The sequence below is a fragment of the Electrophorus electricus genome, chromosome 12 (genome assembly GCF_013358815.1).
Source record: "Electrophorus electricus isolate fEleEle1 chromosome 12, fEleEle1.pri, whole genome shotgun sequence".
In the NCBI taxonomy this organism is placed as follows: domain Eukaryota; kingdom Metazoa; phylum Chordata; class Actinopteri; order Gymnotiformes; family Gymnotidae; genus Electrophorus; species Electrophorus electricus.
The window spans coordinates 12162393-12183319 of NC_049546.1; the positions used below are offsets into that span (position 1 = coordinate 12162393).

The window sequence follows — 20927 nt, forward strand, 5'->3', positions numbered from 1 at the left end:
CCACCCCGAAGCCCTCCACCTCCTTCTTTGTCCTGCAGGTGTGAAAAGGCAGTGGTGTAGCAGTCCCAGAGCCTGGCAGGCGGAGGGTAGTATATCTCTGCCAGCCCTCCTCTTCATGCAGAAAATAAGCAAATGCTAGTGACACGTAGTGGAGGGGGGGGCACCACTAACTGCCTGAGGGGACTGTCATAGCCCACTTATCTGGCTATGCAGTGCTGTGACTGCGTGCATGCGTGCATGAGAGAGCCGGCCCTCGTTATCTCAGTCGCCCACGAACGGGAAAGGTGGTGCAGCCCAGGATGGGTCAGATACCTATCCAAACAAATTGGGCCCCCGCGTTTCTTGCGCCTGGCATGTCGACTCATGCAGTTCCGGGCATGATCCGTCACGGAGCTGGCACGCTCAAGTACAGTAAGTGAGTGCATGTGTGTGAGAGAGAGTACAATAGACAGAGCCAGTGTAGTCCTACTGAAAATCAGAAGTAGATCAAAAGACTAACCAATACAGTGCTAGTAAAGAGATCTGCACAGGAGTATATTCAGCAGGGATTTTTAAAATCGACACCATAGGGGGGCATAGATCACAGTTCTCAAAGTCCTAGAACTGAGTAGGGCAACACTGTAGTTTGAGAGTATGAGCAAAATAGGAGTCTATTCTCATATCATACTCATTGGCATACAATATCCATAGCTTGTATTTCTCACACAAGGCTAATGCACTGTACAGGAGAGAGTAGAATACGACCAATGAGGATATGATATTTTGAGTGCTATTGAAGGAGCAAGACAGTTTTATCTTGATTAGGTAATTAGCTCAATTAAAATGGCACTCAAATACTTCATTGGCAAACTTCTAGTCTCATTTCTCCCTAAAGCTTCAGGCATGCAGAAAATTTGGAGATGCTCGTCTACCAGATTCCCTGATGCTGACTCACCCTTATGCCCCTCTACCCCATTCAGTTTGACTTTGTGAAGCTCCTGGATGGCAAGCAGTTGATCAAACAGGAAGCAAAAGGATCTGAGAACTTGGGCTCAGTGCCCAGGAACCTGCAGCTTGGCTCTTTGCTGGAGACAGGCTTCATTGAGTACATGGACCCAGGGACCTGGTACTTGGCACTGTACAATGACGGCAAGAAGACAGAACAGGTCCTGCTCCTGAGCTCCACCATCGGTAAGGAGCACAAATCTTACATACATATTACTCGTTTCTCTGCATCTTTTAAAGTACAGAGAATCAAGGATCTAATGTTTCAGTGGATTCAAATCTAGTAATCAAAATTAACAAATCTAGTAACAGTTATTAACATAATATCTAGTAAGATTAATAAATTACAATATTGACATTTGGAATAACCAAGTTTAAATCAATTCATTAGGCACTATTTGCATAATGCAGTGTGATATATTGTCTTCGAAAAGAGTTGATTCTTAGCTTCTGGGGCACTGCATGTGCCCATCTTCCGAAACCTGTCTGGTGTGTCGCATCCCAAACTACTGAGCACACAAAGGAATAGAAAGAGCAGGGCATTTTTCAGCTTCCCGAATCTGTGGACAGGTCTTTGAAGCGTGGGACTGAGCATTATCCTGCAGAAAGTCATTGTGATGGAGGTGGATGAATAGCATGACAGCACTCCACAGTAGAGCTGTCCTAACGCAAGGCATCTCTGCGTAATCAGGCAGTTTAATCAGTATCTTGATGCGACTCAGCTGTCAGGTGGATGGATTAGCTCAGTGAAGGTGTAGCACTTGCTATGCTCTGATTTGCTCAGACAAAATTAATCAGAAAAAAAGCTTTTGAGCACAGGGAAAACGTCCATGATGTTTCATGTCATAAAAATATATGTTCGTTTTTAAACTTTTACTGAATATGGTTAGTTGCCCCTGATTACTGCCTTTTGTTAAGGTTTGTGCACAATTTAAGTCCATTTGCATCAGTCATAGATGCATTAACACTTCATTAGCATTAGTTTGTTTTTATGTAGCTCTCCTACCCAGTGCTCAGTCAGTACATAATGTACAGCCTACTCACTGCTGAGCACAGGACCAGAACAGTGAATCTACACTACCCAGCATGGGTGGTCTTTGGCTGGGAGACCATAATAGCTCAAGTTGTTTTCTTTCCCTGAGATGACTGACAGGTCCTGGGTAGCAAAAGGAAGCCTAGATTTTTATAGTATCCATTGATTATAACTATATATATATATATATATATATATATATATATATATATATATATATATATATACATGTATTAGGCATAATAAAAAATTAAGTGACATGAAATGTGGTAGTTTAAAAAGAATGACCAGCAAAATAAATAAGCAAATAAATAAATAATATTCAGTCTATGTATCATTGGCAAAGCATACTGAAGCATGTATCATACTCGCAAGAAAGGTCTGCCAAAAATGTGTGTGTGTGTGTGTGTGTGAGAGAGAGAGAGACAGATTGTGAGAGAGAGAGAGAGAGAGAGAGAGAGAACACCTCCAACAGTTGCCGATTATTGCCATTATAGTGCCCATCGAAAATGGACTGCACCTCGTAAACACAAGCTGCCCCCAGTGTCCACTCCAACTACATAAAATCCCAAGAGTAGGGAATAAGGGAATATATCTAGCCATACTTGCTAGGTTGGCTGTAGAATAGGAATAGGCATTTTCCTTACAGCTACTACTAAAACAAAACAAGAGTAGTGAACTAGGAAGTTACTGCTATTGCTCCATTGTTTCCACCACCTTCGAGAAGGATTTGCTTTGAGCCAGTAGCCTATAAAATCAGATAAGATAATTTATCCAACATTATTCAAATATTCACATTGCATAATTACTTTTTACAGCATACATGTGTGCGCATACTGATGAATGCTAGATTTTATCTGAGGCAAATCCCATTCCAAAATTAATAAATTCACCCGCAATAAATTATTTCTGTAACGTCATTATAGTTTGCTGTCTGGTTTGTTTGTCATTCACAGATTTGTTCCAAATATTGTCATTAATTTATATAGTGTAGTAATATAAATGTATTATATGTATCACATAGCATAGCTAGCTAGCTAGATTTTTTTTAACTTAAGTTCACTAACACTGGCTAACAAGCTATAGCTTTCTGGTTTATAATGTGACAATTTTCACATCTTATTCATCCAGCTAGTTACGAATGTGTTCTGCTTTGTCCAGGATGAAAGCATAAATATTAGCTGTGCATGAAAATAACTTCTAAATATTACCCACTATGCACCGTGGCATATTTCATAGCTCTCATATTTCCTCCAGCACTGTAGACAGGCATTTCAAAAACAAGAAATAATAATAATAATAATAATAATAATAATAATAATAGTAATAATAACAATAATAATGATAATAATAATTATTATTATTATTATATATTCCTGCAAGGGTAATGGTATGTTTTTATGTGACTGAGTGTTTTTATGCATAAATTACACAAGAGCTGCAAAGGACGTTATATATACCATTTGTTGGTAGCTGTGGCTGAAACAGACATAAGCCACAAAGTGGAGTAGCTAACAAATTGGCACTTTAAGATAGCAGCAGAATAACTAGCCAGCTGGCACACCTCTAAACCAAGGAATTTTACTCTGCTGTAAGACACCTTCCCATCAGAGATTTATCCAACATCGATTTCAAACCTTTGACAGTTGCATGAAAAAATATTCACAGTGGATGGCGGCACAGCAAAACTGTTTGTTGATTTCTTAGTAGAAGTGTGTCTGTATAACACAATAAGACAGCACTCAGACACATGCCAAACCCACAGAGAATCTCGCTCAGGAAAAATCTCATCCTAGGAGCACTTTCACATTCATTCAGTACTGAAATGGAAACACAACTGCTTTATAGGGTTGGGGCGGTACATTTATGTGGTAAGATTGACCGGCCTTTGTTCTTTCTTTCTTTCTTTCTTTCTTTCTTTCTTTCTTTCTTTCTTTCTTTCTTTCTATAAAAATACTACAGAAAGAGTGGTGAGGGTGTGAAAATAAATGATAAGAATGCATCAGCCTCACAGAAGGCAGTATTGAAATAAATGAATAAAAGATTATATGTTGCAACTTGTGTAGTGTCCTTGCAATTCTTTTGGATAATGTGTAGGCAAAAGTACACAGCATCCCAGTGTATACCTGTGAGTTCTGTGATTCAAGCATTTGGAAATTATCTGTTATTAAACAAGCACATTTTTGCTGCTTAATTGAACATTCTAGCATATGATTTGTCAAAAAAAAAAAGGTGTAAAACTACAGACATTCATTTTTGGCGGACGCTGCATGGACACTTTCTAGTGGTCTAAACTGCAGTAATTAGCAGAGTCCGTTGGCATATGGCTTATAATGCCATATGGTGTCTGCGTACTGTAAACTATGCCACTCTCTGGGTGGAAATAGTTGGCTGACATTACATGAACTAGTCACTCATCTCCAGGTAAGAATCTTTTTCACTAATATGAAACAGGTTCTGTAATAGCTATTTATAGCTCCTGATTTCATTTCCCTCCTGTGTGTGAGCAAGGGAAAAGGATAGAGGCATAAATATATCAGTTGTGTACGGTTTATGTAATGGGGTGCTGTGTGCTGGAAGCAATGTTGTGGAGTTGAAAGAAACCCATTCCTTCATTCTAACCCCAAAACGTCTCCCTCATGATCCCCTTCTCACGCATCCTCCTGGGCCCTTTTGTTTGGGTTTCCAGTCAGTACGGTTTTAATTTTTTAATTTTTGTCTTTTTGTTAACAGCATGATGTAAGCTTTGGCACAGTTGTAGCAACACAAGTCCATGATGTAAAAGAACCCTTTCATGCATTCACACTTTGTATGTCATATGTGGTAGTGACAGTTGAACTGATCCACATTTATGCCCAAACAACAGCAACACAGTACAGTTATGCTATAATAATAATAATAATAATAATAATAATAATAATAATAATAATAAATATCATTACTGCTGTAGTCAGGGTAGAATATTATGGCAAAGCAACAACAGCAACAGCAGTTTGTTTCCAGTCCCAATACTTGTGTCTGTGATATTGTCTGATAGGGATTCAAATGTGTAGCTCTTTGATTTGAAGTGTGTATTGAGAGCGTTCAGTGTTTTCTGTGAACAATTTTTTGCCTTTACTGTGCAGAATCAATGGACGGATGTTCCTCGAACTGCAACGGCAATGGAGAGTGTGTGGCTGGCCACTGCCACTGCTTTGCCGGCTTCCTGGGGCCCAACTGTGAGAAAGGTCAGTGCCCACATCACCGTCCCAATAGCTCCGGGTCCTCCGAGGTTAAGGGCAATTTGGCTTCAGGCATTAACTGGCCCACCCCACTACCTGCCTCCCATGCCCTCCCCCAGTTTCTCCTCTTCCTCCCCCTCCCATCTCCAGTGACTGAGGGGACAAGGTCACTGCATTCCACAACCTGAGCACAAGCCCCCTGTGTGGCCCTCCAGAGGACGCCACTGACAGGAGTGTTTTGTTAAAGATGGCTTCGCTGCCTCAGTGCAGTTTTTGTGTGCTTCTTTCTCTCTGTTTTGTTTTTCTTCTTCTCTTCTCTCCCTTCACTCTGACTTCCCTGAGAATATGGATTTTTTTTTCTCAAAAGCAAACACCAGTGAAACCTTTGTGAAAGTGTTGGCCTAAGATTATGATGTGTGTACGTTGTGTACAGTCATGCCCAGAGAACCTGCCGCATCGACATCGATGACAACAACACAAGACAAAAATGGCTTATGCTAGCGATCCCACAGCTGCTCCTTCACTACCTCTGCAGCACACTCTACGGTGCTCTCCCTGTTCTAACAGACACACAAAGGGCTCTCTCTGTAAATGATGAGTTGAGTCATATGCACTGGGATTAGGGAAAAATGTGTTCTATGTTGTATAGCAGCAGGGGCGTCATGTCTTCTACGAGTATAACACTTTTTTTTTTTCTTTTTTTTTTTATATTCAGTGTAAACCATGCCAGAGTTCAGAGCTCCATGGCTGTCTCTTTCTTAAAAGTGTAACAGTTTGAGAGAGGTGTGCGGTGGTGGTGTAATTTTTACACATGCCCCATTAACCACATCCAAAAAGAAGAGGCGCTTTAAGGCAGCTAAATAACAGCTATTCCTATGTGTATGTGCACATTCCTGAACTTCTGATGCCATGCCTCATTTGGCCCCTCCATCATTAAAACTCTCTTCAGAGGGAGATCAAACTTCACAGATGAGGTTTTTATATAATATAATCCCTGTTCTGTTCTCCTGAGGATGGTACACCCAGTTGATCCTCCTGGGTTCCCGTACTTGCGTATTTTTTGGCATTTACATTTTGGCAATTTAGGTTCACATTTTGACTGGCCAAAGGAATATCTAGGTAGCCCTAGAGCAGAGGGATAGCTCATGGTGAACTTTGTTTGCATGCTCACGTGTACTCAAAACAAACATCTAAGGGCAAAATAATTTTTTATTTAGCAAAATTCATTCATTTGTGAGAGAGAGCTCTCGATCTCTGTTTTTTCTCCTTCTTTCTCCCTCGATTCCTTCATCGTCATGCTTGTAAATGATTATAGGCTTCAGAGATGTTAAAAAGGGCTCGGCTGGAATGCTCAGATCCAATAAATCAGGCCGTTCTCACCACCCCTCCTGGTCTCCGAGATGTCATTCACTGCTCCTTATAGCCTATTACCCGGGCTTGATTCCTGCACCTCCTTCCAGTCTACACACCTTCCAGGCCTGTGAATGACTGTGGCGAATATAATGCAGCGGCTCGGTGCTGTGCCTGGAATGTTGTGGAGCATAGTAGTCAGGTTCGGATTGGAACAGTGCCACTCCAGCATCACCACCCAAAGTTGATCTATGCTGGAGAATGCCATGGCAGGTGGATGACCTTAGCAAGGGTATCCAAGGTGAGGCTTTAGTTATATGAGAATTTGACACCATGGCCCACCTCCCCTCCCACCCTCGTTAGCGTCCATTTTTGGCACTGCCAGGCTAAAAGGGCCATGCCATAAGGTGGGAGAGAGGGAGGCACACATGCAGTGTCACACTACCTTGGGGTTTGGGTGTCTGCTCGTGCGGCGGCTGACGAAAGGGGCTGGCTTGGGTTGCACTCACCTAGCAGCGATGTTGCGGGTAGTAGCTAATGCCAGCTTATTACCGACATCCGTTAGCACACGGTGTCTGGAGCCCTTGAAGCGGGGGATTCAATCAAGAATCAGCTCAGGTGGTGTTTGGGCAAATTAAAACTACAGCAAGGATTAACACATTTCCGCTGAGCATGGAGCTTAGTGGGATAGCTACAGATAGGGACAGAGAGAGAGAGAGAGAGAGAGAGGTGCAAAAAGAGAGTCTGCATCCTCATTTGCATCAGTATTGATTAAATATGTTCGCGACAGAGTTCTGCTTGGGACACTGTTACTGCAGCATGGCGTTTCCATATTCAACACGAATGACTTCCTTTGACTAGCTTCCATAGGGAGTGGCGGCGGGCGCAGACTGCACCCCGTCGGGACTTTTTATTAAGCGAGAGGTGAGGTGGAAATGAACCCCGCGGGCACAGGGAAACGTGCAACCAACGCGCAAATCCAAAGCGTTCATCGCACTGCAACAGCTGTGGACATGGGCTTTGAGTACACACCGTGCGCCTGGCCGCCATCATCGATGTGAGGACACGGCAGCGATGTGGTGGGATTAGTGCAGCGCGGTAGCCACCCGCCGTGTGGGAGATTCGCGGCATCCTGTTTTGAATCAAGCTGCATCTAGCGAGAATAGGATGGAACCAGCGTAAATGGAAAACATGTAGTCAGCTGCAGGGTGGTGCTGATATTTGTGTGAATGAAATCAGATGGAATGAAATCAGAATACGCATGTAATATAGTTTGTATCTGTCCCTGACATTACAGTTCTCCAGCTGCCATATGATTATTTATTTTACTTTTTTTGTCATGGCCTAGACCCTCGCGAATGAGACAGACACAAGCACAAGCGTGCCGTGACTACTCTAGTGAGCCATAATCTCTGAGCGCCTCGCTTGTTTAGATGAACAGTAGCGAACACATATTTTTCCCACCATTAAGCCAATGGACAGAAGGCCCTATCACTTCCTTCATGAAGGAAATTGCAGAGTAACAAATGACGGCATTTAAAATGCCTTGCTCACATACTTGGATCACTGGAATTCGCTATTTGTGATAGCCAAACAGTTTATTTGAGAATATGTGTGCTTAAGGAGAGCATGGCTATTAGAATTTAGTAGAGTTATGCATCAACTTGTCTTAATAAACGAAAATCATTCAAAACTAATCAAACATAAAATGTCAGGGTCTTTCTTTAGTCTAGCAAGACAAGGAAATACTCGGTCACTGTGACTGTCACCATTACTAGCTGTTTTTCAGAAAGGTAGGATTCTGTACAAAGGAAATGTAAGCATCTTTAGTTTGTTTGGGGACTTAAATGATGGATTAGCAGCTACCCTAACATTTGCATTTTGTTTGTGGAAGCTAAGCTCTTGCTACCATGCCATTCTTTCTCTCTCTCTCTCTCACTTGTTTGGCTGCGGCTTTGCTGGGCCGGCCATTTTGCAGACACCTGTCCCGTGCTGTGTAGCGGGAATGGCGAGTACGAGAAGGGCCGGTGCGTGTGCCACGAGGGCTGGAAGGGGCCTGAATGCAGCATCCAGGAGGACCAGTGTGTGGACCCCACCTGCTCCAACCGTGGCGAGTGCGTCCAAGGCATCTGCATCTGCGTTCCCACCTACAAGGGCAACAACTGTGAGCAAGGCAAGGACACGCCTTAAACCCCACGCCCCTCCTGGAGCTTTTTAAAGGAGAGTCTCCTCTAAATTTGTTCCTATTTTGAGGAGCTTCTGTGCCTGCTGAGATATCTCTCCTTGATAGAACCTGCAATTAAAAATGCTATATGAATACTACATACTACATAAAAATATCCATATTATTATAGCTCTGACTGCTAACAAGAAACCTGTTCTTTTAAGGTGGTGAAACACAGATCACTTCTTTATTATACAATTGTTAACCTGTTAAACTCCAAACTTATTATTTGGTTATTCATTTTAAAGCACATTAATCAGTAATGACTGTGCCTTATTCAGTAATTAGGCTAGAATTAATATGAAAGCTATGTCATTATGATCCATGGGTGGGTCCTTGTAGTGTAAGGGGCACTTATCCTACGAACAGACTGCAGCCTCATTCAAAAATCAATAACAAATTCTCATCTGTGAACTGATGCTTCAGTGCCTCTGTAATCCAATCAAATAACGGACATTCTCTAATCAAGATGTGTGTGTGTGTTTGTGTGATTTTATTACAACTCATACTCTCTTCATTCACTTCAGATGAATGAAGTCAAAAAGGAAAGACGGAACAGCTAGCATCTGATTTGGCTAAGGCCAGATAATAGACATTAGCTGTCACTCCATATTAGCACTGTTAGTGTTAACATTCTGGTCCATTAGCGTTAGCGTTGGCATGTTAGCATCAGCATTAGTTTTTTGTTTTTTTTTTCTGCTCAGATCCTTCAGCTCTCTGTCTGTCTCTGAGAATGGAGCCGAACATGTCCAATGACGCAATAAACACCATTTCCCTCCTCACCTACCTGCTCTCTTGCTTAATCCGGCTGTTGTCCCCTGTCTCTAAGAAGCAGTGGATGACTCCACAACCACAGGGACCTGGGTTATTTTTCACCCGTTTGTACGTGGGGTCCTCAGACGCTTCCCAGCTCGCAACACAAAATCAATGGGCCTCCAGTCGAACACGCCCGCTCTCCACAGCAATAATAGCGGCCCTGTCTGAAACCCCTGGCGATGCGTATAACCTTGAGTTGATGAGACCGGGTCTTCGATAAAAGCCAGGAGTATCAGACTAATTACACTGGCTAAATGGAATAGATTTACTGCTCCATGAATACAGTAGGCGACGCAGAGAGTGCGGTTAATGTATGGGGCGGGCAAGCCGGCTGGTTTTATTCGGCCTGTCTCGTTAACCGGCTCTCCAACGGAATGGTGTTGTGAACGCAACTCTTCCCATTTTTTTCTTCCTTCATGCCCCCTGAGCTCGTAAAATGGGAGGAGATCTTTATCAAATGCTGCAGCTTTGCAATAGACAGTGCAGACTATTTAGACTGCAAAAATCCGATCATAAGGTACAATTTAGTCATGTCCTTGTATGAAAAGATTTTTCTTTTTTTTTTTTAAGTTGTCATGGGATGCATTTCAGTGTATCAATAGCATCAGCAAAAACTAAAAATCCATTTACTTGTTTACTGTCAACCATTGAGTTATCCCATCAGTACACATGCTCTAATCACTTGCACATATGGCGCCTTATATTGTCCAGCATGGGTAGAGACGGTCTTCTCCTCTCGTTTTTGTAATACTACAGTTGACTGCCTGGATCCTCAGTGTTCAGGCCATGGCGTGTGTGTCAAAGGCGAGTGCCTGTGCTCGGCAGGCTGGGGTGGTATGAGCTGCGAGACACCGCTGCCCACCTGTCAGGAACAGTGCTCAGGCCATGGGACCTACATACCCGAGAGCAGCACCTGCGTGTGTGAACCCAACTGGACTGGTTCCGATTGCTACACAGGTAGGCTGAGCCACTGTAATAACATTACTTTGCTGTACCAACAGAGGGGCTCAAAGTTGTTGGAAATTCGTCTTTTTCCATTTCTTGATAAGCCTTTCTCTGATATAGCATTATTCAATGCTATATAAATTCTATTATAAAATTAACAGAACTATATTAAAATCAATGGCAGTCTATGCAACCTATAGGAAGTTCTAATACTGGAGGACCCATATACACGCAGGGAGGAGAGGCTACTGGGTACCGAGCACACCCATACACATGGAAGGAGAAGAGGCTACTAGGTACCGAGCACGCCCATACAGTCAGAAGAAGGAGAGGCTACTAGGTACTGATCACAGGGGACAGCTACCGTGAGCAGCCTGACCTGGGCTGAGGGTCTTGCTCATGTCTCCAAAAGCAGGAAACAATAATCCTGTGCCTGCTTTTACATTCCCAACAATCTATTACTGTTCATTTTAGAACAAAAAAGGAGCCCTTCCTGAGACCTTGGCTGAGGCTCTTGATGATTCTTGATTTTGATTCTTCATGATAACAATCATGGATGGAGTGAATTCCCTCAGTTGACTATAGAGGAGGGTAGCATACTTTACCTGTTGATGCCAAAGAGGCGACAGTGTTTATATGTGCTGGAGGTGTTTATAAGTGTAATGCCTTTGTGGCTTTGTTTTATTTTGTAGTGTCTTTGTTTATTGTTTATTTGCAGCATGTCTGTGTGAGCGGCATGCAGGCGAACAGAGTGTATATGTATTGCGTGTCTGCCTTAACAGTAATAAGGATGTTACTTCGCATGTGTGTGTGGGAGGGAGTTTGTTCTCTGGTGTTTGTGTGTGTGTGTGTGTGTGTATGTGTGTTTGTGTGTGTGTGTGTGTGTGAGACAAACATGCGTGGGGGTGGAGGGCGGATGTGCTGAGGCTAGTGTCATACTGCATGTGTCTGAGCAGGCAGCACGGCTGCTGAAGACACCATTTTTAGAGGTGTTAATGGCACCTTAGATGAATTGTCTCAATTGTCTTGTGTTCCTCTGACCGCCTGGAAATGGAGTATTCTGCTCCCCCACCATTTCTTGTACTCACTTCCTGCAGTCATAGCTGTAAATAGTTTATCTTTCTCAGTCTCTTCTCAATATTCAGTCATATGCCATGTATGTAATGACTGCAATAACTTCAGGTTTTGTGGTTATTACAAGCCATGTATGTAAACTGCAATAACTTTTTTCATGATTTTTGCTGAGCTTTGTTTAATGCTAGAATAAATAAACATAAAAATAAGGTGGTATGAAAATGAATATTTGATCATGTCAGTTATCACCGCAGTAAATGTAGTTCCATCATCAATAAAGATGTGAGTCAGTTCCAGAGTCTGAATAAGTAAGCCATGAAACCTCCACCGTGTTTCAGAGCAGTAAGCTTTGATCACTACACCGTTCATAATTTTCATGCATGCATGTACAATCCCACTAATTCCATCTGATATGATGTTTTCAGACCTTTAGGCCATTATTTTTAGTGTAACTGCCTCCTCTCAAGAGCCTTGCACTATGTTTCTCTCTACAAAATCTTATACAACTACCTCCTTTGTTTTTTTTTCCTTTTTGTCTTCAGGCAGCCTGGGTGATTCCCATTGCTAAGCTATTCCAAATTTATGATTTACCATGACAAAATTCTTTACAGTGGCTCTAATTTTAATTGCTTTCCTTCATTATTATTTTTAACAAATTTGCTTGATTTTTATTTGTTACGTGGCTTTAGAGTTGATAAGCTAACCTTTGTGCTACTGCGATTTGTTTTCATTTGGTCCAGTAATTAAGTTCATGAATGGTGCAACACGACCCAACAAAAGCTATTACTCTAAAATGACAAACCCCATGCCCATACCTCATCTCAATGCAAACTGCCTGAAGTACACAAAAAAAGCAAAACTTAATACAATGGCTCAGGTGAGAAGAACAATTGATTGCCAAAAAACAAACATAAGGAAACGTGGCGTACATGACATTAAAGTATCGTTTACTCTGAGCTCTTGTGAAACATGCCTCCTCCACGCTTCTCCTCTCCACCTGTCCTCGCTCAGTCTCTTTGAAAATGCGGCAATCTTGACAAGGCTGACCTAATTACAATGTATTAAATAGTCCACACCTGTGACTTATCAGCTTGGTGAATATGTGGCTCAGGTGCTAATTCCACAACAGCATACACTATTGCAACACTGATTTGCATTTGTTTGGCCCAGCAGGTGAGCCTTTTTTTTGTTTTGATAGTAAATTGTTGCCATGTACATAAAGGATGTTCATACTTATGGCTTCCGATACCGATAGGTGCAAGTGGTATTATGATTCATCATTACAAGCTTTCAGTGGCAGGAGGGCATGGCCATCCATTCTCTAGGCAAGCTTGGCTGTGGGACATTTCACTTAATTAGGTGAGCTCGTCAGCCCTCGTTTGAGATTAGTCTTGGAAGAGGCTGTCGGGAGAATCTTCAGACAGTGTAATGAAGGGGACTGGAGTAGTGAGAAGAAGTATGAGAGATTGAGAGTGGGGGTGTCCTCATTTGCAGCACTACTCATTAAATAACCACTACAGAGAGTATGCATATGCCACTAAAGACTTCATGCAGTGTTGTAGGGTTTTCTATTTAATCCAACCATCTTTTTAATGCAGGTGATCCAATACATCAATTTTGACATGAATCAATTATTTAGGCAACAATGTTATTCTATCGATCCTGTGTGTATACTTCAGTCTGTATCTTGAACCAGCTGAGAGTTTATTACAATGTTATCACCGTTGTTTTGAGGCGAAAAAAATGAAAGATGATAGTAATCATATTTAAGATCTTTCTTCAAGCAGAGCTTAATAAATGTTTACTGCCCACCTGAGTGTACTGAGTATACTGTAAATTAGAAATGTAAAATTTGTATGCTAGATGCATTGATCATATCCTGCAAGCATTACTGAGAGGACTCGTGTCCCATCGTTTCACCGCAGCATATGCCAGATATTGAACCATTGCCTTACGGATTAAGATTGTATCTTATTGTGTGATCCCTAAGACCGACACACCTACTTTTTAAAATGCTTTTTGATTGCTTTCCAGATTCCACCCTTGAAACCACACACAGAGTACTGCTGATTTGAGTGAGAATCTCCCACTCACAGGGCAGTCCTCAGAGCATTGTAGTTCTTCACTCAAGTATCTTTTTTGGACATAATTTATTATACTATTGATTGAAGTACCACTTTTGTTGTTGCTATATTAAAAATTATTATTTCTATAACCATTTAGCCTATTCCTGCATCACTCCTTTCATCAGCATGAGGCTTTTTGAGACTGAAGGGTTGTGCAGTAATTTTATTTCATTTCAGCCAGCCTCTTCGTGTACTTGAGCGCTGTGTAGCAGGAGTGGCGGTCTCATCAGAGGAAAGGGTTTTTTTCAGTTCCAGTACTACTCCTTGTTTCATTTTTCCGATCTGGATTTCCCCTGTTCTTTCTCCTGCCTGCGCGGCATATTTGCTTCCCTTTTGTTCCCCTCCTGCTATGCCTTCAGAGCCTCTGCTGAGTGGGAATCAGAGCATCAGAGAATCATGGGGTTTTGGGAGGGGTTTATTGTAACTCAACAGCTTCTGTAAGATCAGGATGTACCTCCAACTCAAATCATCTGCTTCTTTTGTATATAGTGAACCAGCTGGGGTTTCAACCATTTTGTAAGATGTTTCAGTGTATGGATTATAATGGAGCCCTGGAAACTGCACTACTAAAACTGTGCTCCTCAAAATGTGTTGGATGAACATATACATCAGATTGTGATACACTGCACTGTTACCTTTTGTTGCATTACATTGTGCTACCTTATGTTGCATTATATTAATGAAACAATGAGTTATAATAATAATGTTGTAACATTTTAAGTACATTCCAAATTCTGATTAAATTTGTAAAATTACAATATGCTATTTCTTTTTAGCACTGAGATGGTTTGTGACAGGATTGCTAATGTCTGTATAGGGATCCAGTCCATCAGCAGTTGGTTTATTGCTATTGATTTACATGTGACATTACAAAATGTCCAGAAGAGCTGAGTGTGCCAATGTCCTACATAATCAGGTCACTTTGTTACTAGTGAAATTGAGTCGATTTGATTCATAGCCTGGATAGAGATTGAGAACTGTGTGCTGTTAGTGAAATACACCAGGCTTGTGTTCTTTAAGTGTGCTTGTGTGCGTGTGCGTGTGCGTGCATGCATGATTGCGCATGCGTCTGTGCACGCTTTTGGTTACTCCATGTCACACCATGTCGTGCTTCATGTTATGCTCCACGAAATTACATTCTCTCTGACTCACAGAATCTGTGATTCTGCTGGGGTAGACTATTATCACATCATCATCCAGTTCAGATGCAGAACGTTAAGTCTTATTTAAGCCTATGCTAATATCATTCTAATGAAGCTTAGATCCTGAGCCTCTCCCATTTCGATACAGTTTCCTAAGTGCAGAGTACATTTGAATTGAAATGGTTCTGGCAGTGTGGGGATAAGGGAGGTTTTTGGGCCTTCAGCAGTTTTCATTCTCTTCCCCACTCTCATTATGGGGAAGTAGCCCTGTGTCTGTGAAACAGTCTATTTTATTAATATGTTAGAAAATGACTTGTATAGTAAAGGGAGGAAGGAATAGAAGAGCTGGGCTCTGGGTTTGATCATACAGTGCAAACATTTATTGTGTAGCTGCTTTAAGTGGATCATGAAGGTTTTCCTCAGGACCCAGGAATCATCTCTCACTAAAGAAAACCCACTCTTGGTTTTGTGTAAAATCAATAAAAAGTTAACAACAAAAAAAAAAAAAAAAATAAAAATAAATATATATATATATATATATATATATATATATATATATATATATATATATATATATATATATATATATATATATATATATATATATATATCTAAAGCTGTTTTGAGTAAAAGTTTGTGGTTTTTTTCTTCCACCACTTTTTGTTTCCTCCTACCTGCCCTCTCCCGTGTTTAAAACCCGTCGCCCGCCCGGGCAATCAGAGCTGTGCCCAGTGTCGTGTGGCTCGCACGGCATGTGCTTGGAGGGTCGATGCCAGTGCGAGGAAGGCTGGGAGGGTGGGGCATGCGACCAGCGAGCATGCCACCCACGCTGTGAAGAACACGGCCGCTGCGTGGATGGCAAGTGCCAGTGCCAACCTGGCTGGGAGGGTGAGCACTGCACCCTAGGTAAGTCTTCGCCAACACCACTCCCCTCCCAACCCTCCTCCCCCGCTGCTGCAGCCTCCGAGCAGCGCGCTAATCAGCTGCCGCATCGCGACTAATTTGGCGGCAATTAAACCGTAATATTTCCTTGTCAACGCAAAACCCGACTCCCCCTCACCCGCATTCCTTCTCTTAGCTTGCAGATGAGCTGATGCTCTAAGAATGACAAATTTGAAAACGCGAGTTGCCCTGACAAAGGAGTGCCGGGTGAATTTGCAAGTAGCCGCAGCTTATGCCGAGCCTCAGAAAAGCCATTAAATCTCGGACATTTGCTAAAAGCATAGCCAAGAACTCATTTCATTCCCTTTGCACTTTAACAAGGGAATTAAGGGGCTTGCACTGTAGTTTTCCTTAGATGTGTCAAACTAATTGCGGCTCCTGACTTCCCCCATAAAGTCTCCCTTAATTATGCCACTGAGTGTGTGTGCATGTGTATAGCTGTGTTAAATGTGCTTAGTATACCTCTGCTCTCATGTCCTTTTTCCTTACAGCCCATGATCTGGATGTTGTGGTAAAAGGTGAGTGGCATGTGTTATCTGTGATACTATGTTGGAAATGAATCCATTCAGTGTCATTATAGATTCTCTCTAGTTGAATAGCATAGCAGCACATACCAGTAATATTTCACTTGAATCACCTCGTCGATTTTAATGCATTTATGGCCTCTATAGGGTGTATTGTATAGTTTAGGGGTTAAAGTTATCATTTCAGGCATGATCTCAAGAAAGAATTGAACAAATCGATGTTAAAGGGTTCTTCTCAGTTAACATCATGCAGTTTATTGTGAAATGTAGGTGTATTATAGGCATTTGCTCCCATAATGCTGTGCTGTGCTGTGCTGTAAGTATTATGTCAGTGGTGGAGAAAGCTAACCCTAAGCGTTGGCGCTGTGTCAGATGGCTGCCCAGGCTTGTGTAATGGGAAGGGGCGCTGCACCTTGGAACAGAGCGGATGGCACTGCATCTGCCAGGCCGGCTGGAGCGGCCCCGGCTGCAACGCCGTGACAGAGCGCGAGTGCGACGACAACGTTGACAACGACGGAGGTAATCCTGGCCCTCTCGGGGTATGGCAGGCCAGCTGAGCCAAAAATGACAAGGACGTTAGAGAAATTAAAAAAGAATGGGTCGAATTACTGAATTGATCAGGGAATGAAGAGTTTACTAATTCACACTCCATATAGATTCCCTAATATGGTGTCAGCATGGATGTATTTTCAACCACTTGGCGTATCTAGTCTGGGCCTTTTGTCAGTGTCGTTATTAAAACACCACTGTAGGCCAGCCACTGAGTGGATTTATAATCTTTGTGATGTAGGTTAATGCGTTTGATGTCTTCCAGTCCCGCTGAGACAAAAGATGAAGGAGAACATTCACTCTCCCTTTTTTTAATATATATTTTCTGTTGAAAAGAAAAACAAACACGAGTGCCAAACGGGGGAAAAAAGAAAGATAGAGCGACCAAAACCAATCTCTCTCTCATCTGATTGTGCTAGAGATTTGCGGAACAGCATCTCCATAACCCACGGGTGACGGGTGATTTGTTGATAAGTCGGCCGGGTTCAGACGAAAGGTGGTATGGCCAAGTTAGCCGAAGCTCTTGCCAAAGCATGTGTCCATTTTAATATCGCTTTCTTTCCTCTCTGCCTCTCCCCTACTCTAAGAGGACAGATGTTGAGATTTGGAAGCTCAAAATTGGACATACTTCAGAATATAGCTTTGAAATCTCAGGCGTTTTCACACGCTTTTGAAAAGGGAAACAATGAGATGGAGAGGGTTTGGGGTGGGGGCAGGGCACACTTAGCCATGTTATCCTTTTTGTCTGTGTCGTCTGGAAGTCTGACTGCTAGTCAGGAATGTCGGGCTAAACATCCCACCCATCGATCCCCTGCTACCGCCACCGTGCGTCCACAGCTGAGGCACGGACTGGCGTGAGTGGAGATCTCTATATCACGAACGAAATCAATGAAATCTTTAGGCACAGGGAAAATGCCGGAAGTGCCTCTGTCCATCCCTTACTCGCCACCCCCCCCCCGCCCAGCCTTTAGAGCACTGGCTGCATCTGGTGAGTTTTTTCAGTGCTATTAGTACCTTCTTGTTGTGCTGGACCCACTTTTATAAAGCAAAAGGCTCTGGAGATGACGTTCACTCAGCAGCAAATTCAATACCCTTTCAGTGGTATTCAGATCTCAGGGCTAATTAATGTAGTATATACATTGTCTTCATGTGCTCCACTTTTATGTAGTTGTTTAAGGTAGCTAGATGTTATCTGGTGGTGGTGATGGGGAGGGTAAGTAAGCTCTTTTCAATTACATGCGTCTGGAGTAAAAATCAAAGTCTAATGCGTATTTGTATCTGGGTCTGTCCATGTGCTCATTAAAAATAGCATTTATATTCTGAATGAGGCATCATTAGGAGCTGGCCTTAGGGAAACAGATGACAATCAAAGGCTTTCCAGCTGGGGTGAGGGGGTAACATAATGAAGTTAGACCACAGTTAATGGTCTCTGAAGAAACGAAGAAGTTTTTGCACATCAAAGTTCAGGTACATAGCTGAACTACTATAAGTGTGTCTATGTATTTACCTTGAAGAATGTAAAAAAAAACAAAAAAAAAAACATAAATGTTTAGGGTTTAAGTACCTGTTCTGATCATTCAGTACAAGCAGAATAAGGACTGTAGAATTCATTTGCCTGAAAAAGTTTTGAAGTAATGTGCAAGACCTTGACAGTAACCATAATTATGCAAGGAATTTGAAAATGAAAATGTTAGATAACATGAGCTTATAAGATGCCCTTATATATTATACAACCAATTATTTATATATTTAGTTAGTTTTATGACAAGGCACAGGCCACAGTTGGCACCCTGTCCATGAGTAGGAGTTTGTATTCAAACATGTATGCTAATCTGATATACATTTATGTTTTTCCTTTAAAAATGTCCCCATTGCTGAACATTTGCTTGAAACCATCTGATGCAGTGAGCAGACACATACACCCCACTGAATATGTCGATCCTTCAGAATATCCTCCTGTTTCAGAACTAGTTACCTTGGTATTTGTAAGAGGTGAATCTGTTGCAGGAATACTTGTACTGAATACACAGCTGGGGACATTTACAAGTCAAATGTGTTTCCTGGTGGTATGTAATTGTTTGCGCCCTTAGGAGGTGGTGACCTTGAATGGAAATGCTTCAGTTCATCCTCTTTTAACTTCTTTATCTCACAGCAACAAGGACTCTGAGACCCAGCCAGCGACAGATAACATGGCTGCCAGGATCACAATATTGTTAATACGGCTTTAAATAGGTCATTATGACACAGACAAAAGCTATTATTCCGGTGTTCCAAGAAGGTGGTTCTTTTTCTTACTGGCATTTATAAAGTAATGCTGTGGTTAGCTAGAAATGTCAATGTCATTCCCACTATGGGGAATGCAGGGTGGCATGAGGGCTTGTGTATATATAAAATTGTTATGGAAATACCCTGCCATTTTTATGGTATCACCTTCTTATTCAGATACAAATGCTCTTGCTAAGGTCAGGAAAAATCTATTTGGAAGACTGTAGAAAATAAGCACTTTCAGACCAAATCCAGGCATAAGGTTGAACACTCTGCCATCACCAGAGAATGCCACCTGCTCGAATTTAGATAATAATCATGTAAATGCAGTCTCTGACTCAAATGGAAGCTTTGGTTAGCAGTGGACGCTTTGAGTCCACATCTAAAGAGGAAAATCTTCCTCCCACCATCTTCAACCCCCAACCCACCACCCCCCCAAATGAAGTGTTTCTTTTTCCTCGGATATACATTAAGTAGTAATTTTTTTAGCAGAAAGCAGAACAAGAAAATTTTGGCAGGTAGTGTGATTATCAAAACTGTAAGTAAGTGTTATGAATGCTGGCTTTAGTCTTTTTATTCAATGATAACTTGGTACATGCATCTTTCAGACGGGCTGGTGGATTGTGTGGATCCGGACTGCTGTCAGCAGGGGAGCTGCAGTAATAAACCCCTTTGTCAGGGTGCCCCCGACCCCCTTGCCCTGCTCCAGCAGAGGCCTGGCCCACCAGAGCGCACGTCCCCACCCACCACGCATGCCTTCTTCCAGCGCGTCCACTTCCTCCTGGGCAAGGCAGGCACGCACACACTGCATGGAGACATCCCCTTTGATGGCAGGTGGGTGCATTTTTCATGGCTGTCTGTTGTTTATCCCTGCCTTTATGTCTATCAATATGTAATCATATAAAGTCAGATTGTTTGTTAAATATTTATACTTTATGAGGCCTTGTGTTGTATCAGGTATAAAAATGCCTCCATAAATTTCTGGGAAAGTCTTTCGTTCAACCTCTGAATGGAGAAAAATGATGCAGGTCCTTTATTTAAAAAAGACCAGAGGAGAGGAAAGATCTTTTTCTCTCCTAGTTTGAAAAATAGTCAACCCCCCCACACCCACACACTAGCAAATAAACAAATAAATTAATTAAATAGCCTGTCTTGCACAGAAAAATCAATTGCGGTGTGTGGCACTTGAGTAACAAATCATTGCACGCAGCGGCTCAGAGAAATTCTGCTCTTGCACATTTATCCTACTTGTGTTTAAAAGCACAAGAGTGAGCGTGCCACAATCTCTGGTCTGCTGGCTCATTGCTAAACACTCGGTTAACACTCTGTTTCTCCAGAACCTGTAACCATTTTCCCAAGACATCATATCATCATTTCATGATGTTTTACTGCACTGCTTTCTTTGCTGTTTTATGATCCTTTTTTATTCAGTTATTTCATTTTCTTTTTTTTTTTCCTTTTTTTTTGTGCGTTCAGTTCAGTCAGTTGGATTTGTCTGAAATGCTGGTGAGCAGGAGATGTTGTTAATATCTGACGCGAATGCTGGGGCAGAGGAGCTGGCCGAGCGTTTCGAGCAGGAAAGGGCTGAGCATTCCCAACAGGAAGGGGCTGAATGTTTTTAGCAGGGAATGGCCAAGCTTTTCATGCAGGGAGGGGCCGAGCATTCTGAGCAGGGAGGGGCTGAGCGCCATGGAGTGAGGGCAAGGGCAGCGCGAACGAGCAGGAAACTTAA

At 42.2% G+C, this 20927-nt stretch overlaps 1 protein-coding gene across 2 annotated transcripts in view; it reads left to right on the forward strand.

Moving 5' to 3' along the window:
- Positions 1-20927, forward strand: part of LOC113574197 (teneurin-1-like) — a 138287-nt gene that overhangs the window by 76723 nt on the left and 40637 nt on the right. For both annotated transcript variants that reach the window (XM_027004950.2, XM_035532295.1), the window contains exons 8-15: positions 960-1170; positions 5143-5244; positions 8567-8761; positions 10385-10585; positions 15636-15821; positions 16349-16375; positions 16754-16900; positions 19804-20029. In XM_027004950.2, coding sequence (XP_026860751.2) covers positions 960-1170; positions 5143-5244; positions 8567-8761; positions 10385-10585; positions 15636-15821; positions 16349-16375; positions 16754-16900; positions 19804-20029 — 1295 coding nt within the window. The remainder of the gene's footprint in view (positions 1-959; positions 1171-5142; positions 5245-8566; positions 8762-10384; positions 10586-15635; positions 15822-16348; positions 16376-16753; positions 16901-19803; positions 20030-20927) is intronic.